Source organism: Pseudorasbora parva, chromosome 5 (genome assembly GCF_024679245.1).
Source record: "Pseudorasbora parva isolate DD20220531a chromosome 5, ASM2467924v1, whole genome shotgun sequence".
NCBI classification, from domain to species: domain Eukaryota; kingdom Metazoa; phylum Chordata; class Actinopteri; order Cypriniformes; family Gobionidae; genus Pseudorasbora; species Pseudorasbora parva.
Genome location: NC_090176.1, coordinates 42,382,897 through 42,396,672, shown reverse-complemented (window position 1 = coordinate 42,396,672; position 13,776 = coordinate 42,382,897). Strand labels below are relative to the sequence as shown.

Sequence of the window (13,776 nt, the reverse complement as noted above, 5' to 3'; positions counted from 1 at the left end):
AATAAACCATCTAAAATGCTTTGAACAATCACACTACTAAAACTAAATGTGATCTGGTGATTTAAATGTTTGCGCTTTCACTAGAGTGCCACTTTAAATGTTTTCGCTTTGACTTTGAGGAGCGCCATTCTGGCAGCGCGTGCGCTTCAGATGATCAATGCAATCTGTCAGTTCTAATCAAAAGAAGGCCTGTCAAAATGAGCACTCTCAAACTGTAAATGTTTAAATCATCCAAGAATTTTAATTCTGCATTTAAGCACTCATGTTTTCACACGTCCCACAATCATTAGAACGTCTGTTTACACTACAGTATGTGTGTCGTTGTAAATCTGTTCATCATATTAAGCCATTGTTCTGGATTTAGATTACACACTAGATGAGTTATTTTTACGATGCCTTTGTTTTTTGTGAATCGAGTAGAACAATGGATTTTCCCTCAGGTTTCATTAGGAATATCTTAATTTGTGTTTGGAAGTTAGACGATAAACAACATGATGGTGAGTACATGATGACAGAGTTTACATTTGTGGTACATTTGTAAATTTGTGTAAATTATACCTTATAAATAGACCAACTACAGCAAGTTGAGCCTTGGATAAAACAACTCTATATCGCAAATCATATCGTTTCCATCAGCGATGCATATCGTTTGTCACATTTTATACATATAACGTTTAACGATATATCCTTTCACCCCTAATCCGTACCAGTGATATTGTTTCTGTAACATAATGAAAAGGGGCTGAATTTAAAACTGACTCACTGGTTACTAATTTCCAAATGACAAATACTTTGCCACTCATCCTTAAAGTGGCATTGTGCTAGTAGAGGCGCTGCTGACGGTATTATTAATCACTGTCTTGTGCAAACCCTGAGCAGACGTGACACAACACGTTGACACCAGTAAACAGATATTTACATGCATTGTGCTTTCCTTCAGACTGAGAGTTTTACTCTTCTCAGATACGGACCGATGTGCTGAATTCCAGCTTGTGATAAAATCAACACCTATCTTTCAAACAGGCATAAAAACAAGAAAGGGCTGAGTCTCAACATGGGGCAGCCTGTCCAAGCTCAGCATCGGCAATGAGTTTGGCAAAGCACCAGTTCTGGGTTGTTCTGACCACTATCCAAATTTAGGTGTGTTGAGGCTGAAGCCAAGCACAATTCGTGCTGGCCTAAACAAGCAGCTGGCAGTTGAAAATTGAACAGCCAGCCATGGTTTTCCCATTATGAGCATACGTTTGGGGGAATTCTGCAGGTCCAGCCAGCTATTGTCTTGAATAAACCTTACCTCTGTATGATACACTAGAATGTTTAATTAGTACATTTAAAATCAGTTCAATTTTAAAGGACCTACACAACCTTGTTGCCTTAAAAAACTGTTGTATCCATGGAAATGGAGATAAAAAAGGGCCACTGGAATTCTGGCTCACATAATTAATGTAATTATCTTGTTCAGATTTTTTTTGTATTATTTTCATAATGGTTTATGATAAGATAAAAAAAAAGATATATGTATAAATCTAAAGACTTAAACTTTTGAACAGTAACGTATGTTAGCCATGAAATATGTCTGCTTATCAGTGCAGCGTATAAAAATAATAATAATATTTTTAAAAAATTATTAAAACTTTATTAAATGTATTTGCTTTTCAGATGCTTTCTTTCTCTTCTCCTTTAGATGAGACGTTAAACTGAGGTCATTAAAAATCCCATGGCACATCTCGTAAAGACTAGGGGTGTAACCCCGGTGTCCTGGCCAAATTCCCTCCATTGACCCTTACCAATCATGGCCTCCTAATAATCCCCATCCACTGAATTGGCTCTATCTCCCTCTCTCCTCCTATCGCTCGTGTGTGTTGAGCGCACTGGCGCCATTGTACTGTGGCTGCCGTGGTTGAGGAGAGACCCTGACATGAGTGGAAAGTGCTTTGGGCGTACAGTAGTACATATGAAAGCGCTATATAAATGCCTCATTCATTTTCTGATTTTGGTCATTTTCTGTTCGACTGTAGCCAAGCTAATCGGCCTTCTTCGATTTTGAAGTTTGTGTTGAGATGCAATCTTTAAAAAAAATGTTTCTCCATCTGGATTAGATGATTATGCAAATAAGAATATTGATGCCTTTGTTGTTTTCTACAATGGCAAACCCATCACGCTATGGGGTGTTTGTTTCCTGCTTTTGTGAAGGCAAGAATTTTATCCAGAGCATGTGGAAAACCTCAGCAGAATTCTCTCCAACCCGAAGGCAGTGTTGAGAGAGTATTTTGAGAGCAGTAGGGAGATGAACATCAGGATGTGACAGCATAAGTGATCCAACCGCCTGCAGGATGTTGTCATTCAAGTCCAAGACCATCTGTTACTTTAGTTTGTGGCATTTTGGATTCAGTCCTTGGGTTGTGAACAGGAAGGACCACTGAGTTCACTTTACCCAGCATGCTCTTAAAACAGACACGCTTGATTCTTGGTAGGGATTAAGAACCTATTTCTGGGAAAACATTTTTTTTTAAAAAAAACATCCAAATGTATATTCAAGAAAGAGTGCTTTATCATCCTCGTTGGCTTGAGAGTGGAATAGTGTAGGAGGTTCATCCTGATTTACCAAAGCGTTAAACACCAAGGGCAAAGCTGTGATATCCCTAAAATCTTCAGACTGTCATGTCAATGAGATCTCTTTAAACAAGGGTGCAGACTCTATTAAACGTTAGTGTATGGTTACTTTCCAAATGACAGAAAACTCTTCCACCCCCTACAAAGCCTTAGGTGAAAGCTTAAAGATGGCTTAAATTTACCACGCAGAGTTTTGTGAATTATGTATGGAGCAAATTATAACTTCTGGCTTCCTTCCACCCTCAGCAGATGGAGTGAGGTCTGAACTCCACATATTCCATCAGTCATGCGCCCTGAAGAAAGACGAAGGGCCATGCAAGGCATTAAAGGACAGGTTCTACTTTGACATTGACACAGGTCGATGTGAGCCCTTTGAGTATGGAGGCTGTCAAGGCAATGCTAACAATTTCGAGACCCAGCAGGAGTGTGAGGAAATGTGTCTTGTGAAAGGTAAGGCAATCTTTACCTTACTCTTCAGTGACGAATAACCATTCAAATCAATAAAAAAAAATTTTTTCTAGGAAGTGGCATAAAATAACCTTTTCAGATTCAATGCATCCCTCAGAATGTGTTAGTCCTATTCCATTTTCACTCAGTATATTGGATGGCCTGACCCGGGCTCATGTGTCATGACAATATTCTACACACCTATGCTATAAACAGCATTCTAGATAAGCATATCTTGAGTTAAGTAAAAGCAAAGATTACTAATACAGAATAAAGCAATAAGTTACGAGAGGCTGTGCTTTATTATGAGTGAGCCAAAGATAAACAGTAATGCTCAGCAGAGTACACTCACAGTATAACACAGCCTAGAGGCTTTATTGCTTTTATGAAATGACTACTACAGAAAAATATTTAGGAAATTCAATCTTTTTTAAATAATTTAAATCATTAACTCCATATACAGTGAGTTCCAAAAGTATCAAAGAAAAATATATATTTTTAAAAAATCACTTTTTTTAGTTACACTTTATTTAAAGGTGTCCTTGCTATACATTTAAGTACTGATTAATAATAAAACATGTACTTACTATAGGGTTAAAGGGTTACTTCAGCGATTAGCATATGGCTTTGTATCAGTAGAAACCCTGGAGTATATTCAAATGATTGTCATCCATGACCGTCAATGTGACTCCTCCAGCGTTTAAGGCTAAGACTCCCTCAGCGGCTAAATCACATATTGTACAGACACGTTCAGTTTTTAATTGTAGTGTCTGTTCTCTAACTGAACTGATTTATGAAAATGAACACGGTCGTGGTGGGAAAGTGAAAGTGATCAGTAATCCAGTATCGCTGGCCTTGCAAGTGACCTCGTAGGGCAGCGAAGCATTCTGGGAATTGTTGTCTTTCATAACCATGAGACAAAAATAAATTTTCTGTCTTTTCTCAGTCTAGAAAGCACTAAATTAAAAAATAATTTCACATTTCTACTACATTAATGACCCAGTTTAAATACAGATTCATCTTCCCAGCACTGAAGTACCCCTTTAAGGTTATGAATAGGGTTGGGTTTAGAATATGTTGCATGCATAATTTATTGATATTACTACAGTAAGTACTTGTAATGTGTAACTAGGACACTGTAAAAGTGTTACCCATTTTTTAACAACAGTGTTGTTACTGTTAACTTAAACTATAAAATACAAATATTAATGATTAAATGCCTTTGCAACTAACTGAAATAAGTTTAAGTACTAAAATGACTAAAACTGAAATAAAAATGTATTAAATCTAAATAGACATTAACAAAAATCTAATAAAAATGACAAAAGCACATACAAATTACTAAAGCATTAACTAAACTTAAAACAAAGTATAATACAAATAAAAGCTAAGTAAGAATACAATACTATTACATACTATTGAAATAGGTTTTCTAATTTAATCTTTTTTTGCTATCAGCATAACTTGATTGAAAACTTTACTTTAATAAGAATTTCAGAATGTCATTTTTTCTATCTTAATAAATCCTAATATTTTCTTTTAAAGTCCCCCTGTAGTCAACAATGGTATCCCTTAAAACTCTTCATTGATCACCAAAATTACATTTAAATGTTTTTTTTTTTTTTTAAATGGCTTGAATTTACACCCTTGCTTCATTTAGTATATGCAGAACATTGCATATGCAAATGACCCCAGCCTCCACTCACTCACACCAGCTCAGAGATCCACTTACTCAATTTTACTGTAGTTTCACAATGGTATCGTATACGACGTCAGACACATAACGGTAATTAATATGATTAGACTTGTTTTTTGCATTGAAGGTGTTAGATAATTTGTGATGTAAGAAACGCCAGCGAATTTGCACAGTTCGTCTTAAAGCATATTAAAAACACCATATAAACAACATTAAGAACTGATTTTCACTACTTGGGAAAAAAAATAAAACTTTATCTCAGGGTTTTGGACCCCAGTGTAGGGGGTAAACAGTAACAGCACATTAGTCTAAGGGTGCAGTACAGTGGGCTGGATGTTGCATGTCATATCTGGACTTTACTACATCTGGAATGCTGTATTGACCAATCAGCATCCAAAACCGGAAATATTCTTTTTATAATCATAGATATAACAGGCATTACACCACAACACATACTTTTATGGGAACATTGAAGAGTTCACATTGAGGGAGTGGTTTCCAATGAAAGATTACCATCCCATAAAAAAACAATAACATAATGCATTGGTGTGGTGCGGTACTACTGCTATGGTTTAGTGTAGAAGTGTCATGATTATGATTTGAACTATATTATTTTGTAGAGGGCATGACATACCGAGACTAAAAATACTGAGACTAATAGCAGAAGAGGAGCATTTTTTTTCCTTCAAAAACAACCTCCATGCTTTCAAACAAAGACACTTGTGTATGTTGGGAAGCCATACATGGAGTAATACATCCTTCAAAGCAATGCTTTAATGAATACAAATAATTCTAATGCAAGGAAAAGCAAACAAACCAACTATTAAATTATGTTTCATCTTAAATATTGGCATTAAATTAGTATACTGTATAAAGGCAGAAATGGAGATGACTCTAGTACAGAGTCCAGTTCATGGCAATAAGCCAAGGCTGAGATGAGGGAGATACCCTCTAAAACTATCTGATTATTTCTGCAAGAATAATAAAGAATTATTGGTCCCTTTCCAATTAAAAAGAGGACAAATGTACGGTTCACAGTAAAGCCAAGCCACATTGGATTATTTACAGCACTTGGGTCGGTTGGGTGAGTCATAGCTCATTATGCTTTCCAGTGGGGGTCATTGTGAATTGGACAGGCCCCTGCAACGTTGCCTCCTGCGAGAATCATCATAATAATCAGCACAAAGCAGACTACTAAACAAGCCTCAGTCCCATCACAGAGTGGGGAAAACAGAAACTTTGCAGCTCATTTGGACAGCACCTCCAAGGACATGAGTACTCGTAAATGTCTGCAAAGTGCTGCCAAAGATCCCCCATGGAGGCAGAAGAGGAAATTGACTGCTGTGTTTGGATTCATTTCTTCTGCTCACTTCCCCACATGCCCATGTTTATTTTCAGGTCTGCCAAGTCAGTTTCTAATTTCTGTGGCCACCAAACTTGCTTTTTCTGGGAATAGAGGGAACATTTTAACCCTTCAAACATAGCAACCCTCTAAGATAACATCTGGTCTTCAATGAACCAAAGAGGATTCATGTCACACTCCTCTTGGTCGAAGCTCTGATCTCAGCACCATCCTAAAATCTTCTTTATACGTAAAAAAAAAAAAAAAAAAAAAACACACAAAAAACAAAAAAACTTGAAAAAGGGGATTTTGCTAGCCTGGATGCCAGCCGAATTTAGCCCCGCCCACAAAATTTTTTGGTCGGGCAGTTCGGTCTGGCCTCGCTCCATAGTGGAGTAATTATCCCCGAACAGAAACTGTTCGGACCAATGAAATCATCAGGGCGGGCTTTAGACGATGACGGACAGATGATCAACAGTAACGTAATCATGCACGTCATCAGAGGCGCTTGGATTATATTTGTTCAAATCCTAAACGGAGAGCTTGTTTGTATATGCATTCAACTTCACTATTTCTCTCAGAAATGATGATCATGTTGGGTAAGTACCCTGTGTATCATTCAATTATTATTATTTTTTTACAACACCGGCAAATATTGTGTATTCCAGCCTGATTCCAGCGCGCGTGACAGGGTTGCCAAGTTTTTACAACAAAATCCACCAACTACTAGCCCTAAACAATAGCTTCTCGGGGGGTTCTCCGGGGGAAAAATGGCGTTTGGGGGGTAAAATGTGTGTTATTTTGGCAAGGTTGCCTGCTAAAATTCACACTCATGGGTTTATATATCACATAGTCGCTTAATCCCGCGGACATAGAAAACAACCTGCGGAGAAAAAAAAACGTGGACTTGGCAACACAGTGCAGTTGAACTATGTTGACATTTGACAGTGCGTCGCTGCGTTGCTCTGATTGGTTGTAGGTCTGTCCAATTGATGTCTTTCCTGGTTTGATTGAAACACGCCCCATAATCACAGCCCAATGGAGCAGTTTCAGACTCATATTCTGACTAGAATTGAGTATGACCACGTCAGGCTAGGATTTTGCAGCAATACCATAAAAAAAAAAACGTTTTTGCTTCCCCAAAGAACCATTGAAAGTTATTAAAATAACCTCTTTTTTTCTCTGTGTAAAGAATTGTTTAATAATCTAAAGAAACCTTTTCCACTATAAAGAACATTTTGTGTAATGTAAAGGTTCCATGGATGTTAAAATGTTTTCATAGAACCATAGATGCCAATAAAGAATTTAACTCCGTCCAAAAAAAACATATCCTTTCACTTTTATCTGCCTTTCTGCATTGTAACTCTGCATTGCAGTATTTTGGCTCTTGCTTGCGATGCTTCTGACTTGTAAGTCGATTTGAATAAAAGCATCTCCTAAATGAAAAGGGAACAATTAAATGAGTCTGCACTTTTTGCATTCAAGCTCTTCTTGCTTTTTAAAATTCAGATTCAAAGGGAATCACTGAGTATATGGAACCAACATCAAATAATAAACCACTGTGAGAAATGAATGATGAATGTCTCCATCTAGTGAATCAAATGATAAGTGCACGTTAAAGAGTGGTTTGTTTTTGTTTTTGTATGTACAGAATGAGACGGAAAGAGACACAAGGGGAGATGTCTTCCCTAGGAGACTGATCCAGTATCATTACACGTATTTCTTTTAAAATATTATGGCCTGGTTTCACAGTCAGGGCTTAGATTTAGCCAGTATAAGACCTTAATTCAATTAAGACATTTAAGTATCATTTATATTATTCTCAATGGTAGATTCTCAGCTGGTGAAGAACCTCCTTGAAATTACCTGTCTTGCTGCCATCTTTGTTAATTTGTTAATGTTATACTTATTACACACAAGTCCTGTCCTTGCGAGTAAATGACACACAGTGAGAGACACTAGCCAGGCATCAATCCAGTCTCCTTTCATAAATAGCACCCATGAGGCTATTCAAAAAACAGGAGCTTTGTATTATTCATTTTGATAAGCGTTTTAGATGCAGCCCATCTGTACTTCTATAGAAGTAGAAGAATATTGACTGACTATTTCAAATTGCATAATCCATTTAGCATTAATATTCAATTAATCTGATTCAGTTTATTAAGTGTCCTTGTGAATGTGAACGTTTGATTAGCGCTGTATGTGAGGGGTCATTTGCTAAGCTTGATTAGCATTCTTCCACCGCTCTCGGTCAGGATGACTGTCTGGGATGTAGAGTATCAGAACACAGGATCTAATGCCGTGAGTTTAGCTGCTGACTGATCATGAGTTCTCCCACTTCATCATTTACAACAGAGTGGAAATCACATAAGGTGTATGTATGCTCAGCTGTGTGATGTATGTTACTTGTTATTTAGCTTGCAAGCTTTATCTGCAGAAACTTGATGAACCACCTTTTGCCCATCTTGACAACAACAATATCTTAAAGGGATAGTTTACCTAAAAAATGTTCTCTCATTATTTACTTACTCTTACTCTTGTTCCTATCACTTAAGACTATTTCTTCTGAAACACACACACACACACACACACACACACACACACACACACACACACACACACACACACACACACACACACACACACACACACACACACACACACACACACACACACACACACACACACACACAACTATATATACAAGTGAAGTGAATAACATTGATTATCTCTTCTTCACAGCACTTGATAGTGAGTGGGATATATTAGGCAGCAAGTGAACATTTTGTTCTCAAAGTGGATGTGTTAGAGGCAGGAAAAATGGGCAAGCGCAATGATTTGAGTAAGTTTGACAAGGGCCAATTTGTGATGTGCTAGACAATTGGGTCAGAGCATCTCTCAAAACGCAGCTCTTGTGGGATGTCCCCATCTGCAGTGGTCAGTATCTATCAAAAGCGCTCCAACAAAGGAACAGTGGTGAACCGGCGACAAGGTCATGGGCAGCCAAAACTCACCGCTTTGCACATGGGGGGCGAAGACTGGCCCGTGTGGTCTGATCAAACGGACCCCTGCTGACCCGTAAATCACATTTTCTTTTACATCACGTGGATGGCTGGGTGCATGTGCGTCGCTTTACACATGGCACCAGGATGGACTATGGGAAGCCGGCAGGGGCAGTGTGATGCTTTGGGCAATGTTCTGCTGGGAAACCGTGGGTCCTGCCATCCATGTGGATGTTACACTGACACACGTGCCACCTACCTAAGCATTGTTGCAAACCCTGCACACCCAGGCTGTGGCCTCTTTTAGCAGGATAATGCGCCTCCCACAAAGCAAAAATGGTTCAGGAATGGTGTGAGTAGCACAATAACAATTTTGAGGTGTTGACATGGCCTCCAAATTCCCCAGATCTCAATCCAATCGAGCATTGAGGGATGTGCTGAACAAACAAGTCTTTTTTTTTTTCTTTTTTTTTCTGCTTACTCAAGAGTTTTTGCCATTTTAACCATAATCACATTTTAACCACTTTCAAGCAGTAAGTGACACTGCAGTTAACATTGAATTATATCCAAAAGCAGTAACCAGCTTCAATCTGTATGGTCACTATGTGAAGTTTATGATTAGGTTTGTGCAACTCATCGTTCCTTCTAAATCTGATTTATCTGAAAGAAGAGAGGAAAACAAAATACCCTGCTGATTTCTCCCAGCTGATTGGATTAAAGCTGCCTTTCTCCGTGATGAATTGCCACTTAAGTGAAATATTTTAATTAGCAGCAGCAGCAGCAGCAGCCATAAATAAATTCTGCATTACAGGGCGAAAACGTGGCAGGAAATTAAGTGATTTTTTTAATCTGTGGAACTCTGGAATCAAGCCATTCATTTATCAACAGGGTATGTGCTCTAGATGGAGCTAAAATATATCAATCACTCCGTCCTGTCTGTGGCTTATGGCCAGGGGATCTGTTAAAGCAATGGTCAAACTGGTTCTGCTTTAATATACAAATCCAATATCTGTCTAGATTAGTCATCAAACACTCAATATCTATATTAATATGCCATATTTTCTCTTTCGTGCAAATGTTTCTAGTGTTTTCATTGTAAAATCCATCTTACATAAAAATAATGGACAAATGTATGCCATTTTTTCAAAACAAAAAAAAAACGTTTAGTGCAGGCTTTTTCTCACACTTAATTATTTTAAAAGTGCTGTAAGGGATACACATGTCAATAATGAGACTTCAGGCGCTTAACTACTGTAATATAGTCAATTGTTTACAATTTCTATGTTGCTTGCAAAAATAATTTTTGGTTTTCTAACACTTTCTAAGAGTTGATGAAAAGGTAGCTTTAAATAAAGCAGCACATGATTTATGGTCTGTCCCATCTTTTTGTTTTTTTAGAGGAAAAGAGTCCATGTCATCTGGAGGATGCTCCGGGGCCATGTCGAGGAATGGTGCCTCGCTATTTTTTTGATTTCAAGAGCAAGGAATGCAAACGATTCTATTATGGTGGCTGCCTTGGGAATGCCAACAACTTCAAGACCATAACAGAATGCCATAAGAGATGTCTATGTATGTACCAGCAACAAAACATTTCTCTTCCCTGCATTTTTCAATAATAACATTGTTTTTGTACAAGCCCTGTAATTATAGTCATCTGCATGACAAAGGTTACAGCCCTTAAGTATTCTGATTTCAGTACCTTCATTTCATAGTACAGTTAGCACTAATATTTAGACTTAAATTCAGCATGCTGCATTCTATTTTTTAGCAGTAATTTGAACAAAGTCAGCGCAGAACTGCAAATATAGAAGAGCATATCTTTAGGAATCAAACTGTCCATGAAGGATAGGGCTGTTAAAAACTACAGTATATTAGACCAGGCAGCAGCAGCACTGTATCTTATTTCACAGGCGGACAGGGCGTTTACACAGATGTCTTACAGGGACAGCAGCTTGTTTATGGTCAGAGAAAGGAACATTGTCAAGCAAAAAACACTTTAATAAAAACAATAAGGTATAAAATATAATTATTTATTTTAATAAAAACTATTTTTTTCATAACATAAATACCCTATTTAAAGGTAAAGAAAGTGAATTCTGAGAAACAGTTAAAGACGCACTATGTAGTATTTTTGCAGTAAAATATCCGGAATGGATCTCATTGGTTGTTGCGGACGCTCAAACGTGTTGCGTACCACGAGAATGAACCTCATTGGTTCTTGCGGACGCTCAAATATGATGCGTAACACACGAGAATGAACCTCATTGGTTCTTGCAGACGCTCAAATGTGATGCATAACACACGAGAATGAACCTCATTGGTTCTTGCTGAAGCTCAAACGTGTTGCGTAGTGCACGAGAATGAACCTCATTGGTTCTTGCGGACGCTCAAATGTGATGCATAACACACGAGAATGAACCTCCTCATTGGTTCATGCTGAAGCTCAAACGTGTTGCGTAGCGCACGAGAATGAACCTCCTCATTGGTTCTTGCGGACGCCCAAACGTGATGCGTGAAACAGGAATGAACCTCCTCATTGGTTCTTGCGGACGCTCAAACGTGATGCGTGACACACGAGAATGAACCTCCTCATTGGTTCTTGCGGACGCCCAAACGTGATGCGTGAAACAGGAATGAACCTCCTCATTGGTTCTTGCTGAAGCTCAAACGTGATGCGTGACACGAGAATGAACCTCCTCATTGGTTCTTGCGGACACTCAAACGTGATGCATGACACGAGAATGAACCTCCTCATTGGTTCTTGCGAACGCTCAAACGTGACACACGAGAATGAACCTCCTCATTGGTTCTTGCTGAAGCTCAAACGTGATGCGTGACACACGAGAATGAACCTCATTGGTTCTTGCGAACGCTCAAACGTGATGTGTGAAACAAGAATGAACCTCCTCATTGGTTCTTGCTGAAGCTCAAACGTGATGCGTGACACGAGAATGAACCTCATTGGTTCTTGCGGACGCTCAAACGTGATGCGTGACACACGAGAATGAACCTCATTGGTTCTTGCGGACGCTCAAACGTGATGCGTGAAACACGAGAATGAACCTCCTCATTGGTTCTCGCACATCAAGTGAACCGATTAAAGTCAATCTGTTAAGCCACTTAAAAAGCTAAACCACTCAATTCATATGAATTCGTTTTACAATCTCTTTATGTACTTTTTGAAGCATCGAAGTGATAGCTGTCAATAGAGAGACAGAAATTGCTCAATGTTATTAACAATATCTTCGTTTGTGTTCTGAAGATAAACAGAAGTCATTTGGGTTTAGTACGACATTAAGGCGAGTAAATTATGAAAAATTAAAATTTTGGTTGAACTAACCCTTTAATTGTGCATGTTTGTGCAACCTGAGAAAGACTCCTCCGTATCAAAAGGACATCAGATAATGTTTTTTGTTTTTTACTTTCTTCGTTTTAGCTGGATCAAACCACATGGTGGAGCATTCTCCATTAAAACCAGAGGAAGAGGAAACAAAACTCAGGACGGAACCTCTCGTTAAACATGGTGAGATGAGAAAACCTTTTTAGTGATCTGTATTTATGAGAGCACAGTCATTTTTTGAGTTTTTTATTTTTTATTATTGTTGATTATTGATTATTTACAGTATACTTTATACTGACTCATTTTAGGCACAGAATTTTTTTTTTTTTTTTTTAGAAATACCATATTATACATTAAACAGATATTTTTATCCAAAGTAACTTAAATAAGAAAAATAAATAAATAAAACCTTTTACATAAATCTTATTTGTGATGCACTAAGCATTTGGTTATTTTTAGAAGATGCTCCTGTGGAAGCATCACATTCGCCACTGCAAAAAGTGTCCCAAGCAGCTGCACAGGAAGCAGGTGAGAGTCACACATCTCTCTCTCTCTCTCTCTCTCTCTCTCTCTCACACACACACACACACACACACACACACACACACACACACACACACACACACACACACACACACACACACACACACACACACACACACACACACACACACAGTGGATGTGAAGGCAGAGGGTTCTAGACAGCTGTGCTTTCATGTCAGACAGTCTGTTTGTCTGAGTCCAGAGGGCAGCATAGCAGCCATTTTTTCCTCCTCCTGCTTATTTTGACAGTTAAGAGCTGCTCTCTGTTCCACAGCTCCAGGGCTCATGACATCCCAGTCTGGCACAGAGATAGCACACACTGACACACAAAAATCAGTCAAATATGTGATTTTTGTTAGATTAATCCTCAAAAAAATACTGAATTTCAGTTTCTGTAATATATATATATATATATATATATATATATATATATATATATATATATTACAAGTTTATATTTTTTGTGTTCAGCATCATGTTCCTTTTCTTGAGGAGATTTGGAACAAACTATTAAACACTTGTAGTTTAATGTATTTACATGATTACAGAATGTTAATGGGAGCTATTCATGTTACGCCACACTTACCTCTTTAATCACAGAGGTTAATGAAGTATATTAAGTGATTAACCATGTTTATGATAAACCATCATGTCTGTGGTATGTTTTACTCATTTATTTTTTGCCATTTACCTTTTGGGGTTAAATATTACTGCTATTAAAAGGGTAACATAGATGTCCAAATTCTATATTATGCTATTGAAAGATGATGCTTAGATTTTACTGCCATCTAGT

The 13,776-nt window shown here is 37.9% G+C and overlaps 2 protein-coding genes across 4 annotated transcripts in view; one reads left to right on the top strand and one right to left on the bottom strand.

The window, feature by feature from the left end:
* The window catches only part of gulp1a (GULP PTB domain containing engulfment adaptor 1a), a 196,770-nt gene that overhangs the window by 133,227 nt on the left and 49,767 nt on the right, over positions 1–13,776 (bottom strand). The gene's annotated exons all lie outside the window — the stretch shown is intronic.
* Positions 1–13,776, top strand: part of tfpia (tissue factor pathway inhibitor a) — a 41,083-nt gene that overhangs the window by 20,218 nt on the left and 7,089 nt on the right. Inside the window, exons 2-5 of one of the 3 annotated variants that reach the window (XM_067444417.1) lie at positions 2,863–3,063; positions 10,499–10,669; positions 12,537–12,623; positions 12,900–12,968. In XM_067444417.1, coding sequence (XP_067300518.1) covers positions 2,863–3,063; positions 10,499–10,669; positions 12,537–12,623; positions 12,900–12,968 — 528 coding nt within the window. Of the gene's footprint in view, positions 1–2,859; positions 3,064–10,498; positions 10,670–12,536; positions 12,624–12,899; positions 12,969–13,776 lie in introns of all 3 variants that reach the window. The other 2 variants (XM_067444418.1, XM_067444416.1) reach the window with 2 other exon arrangements.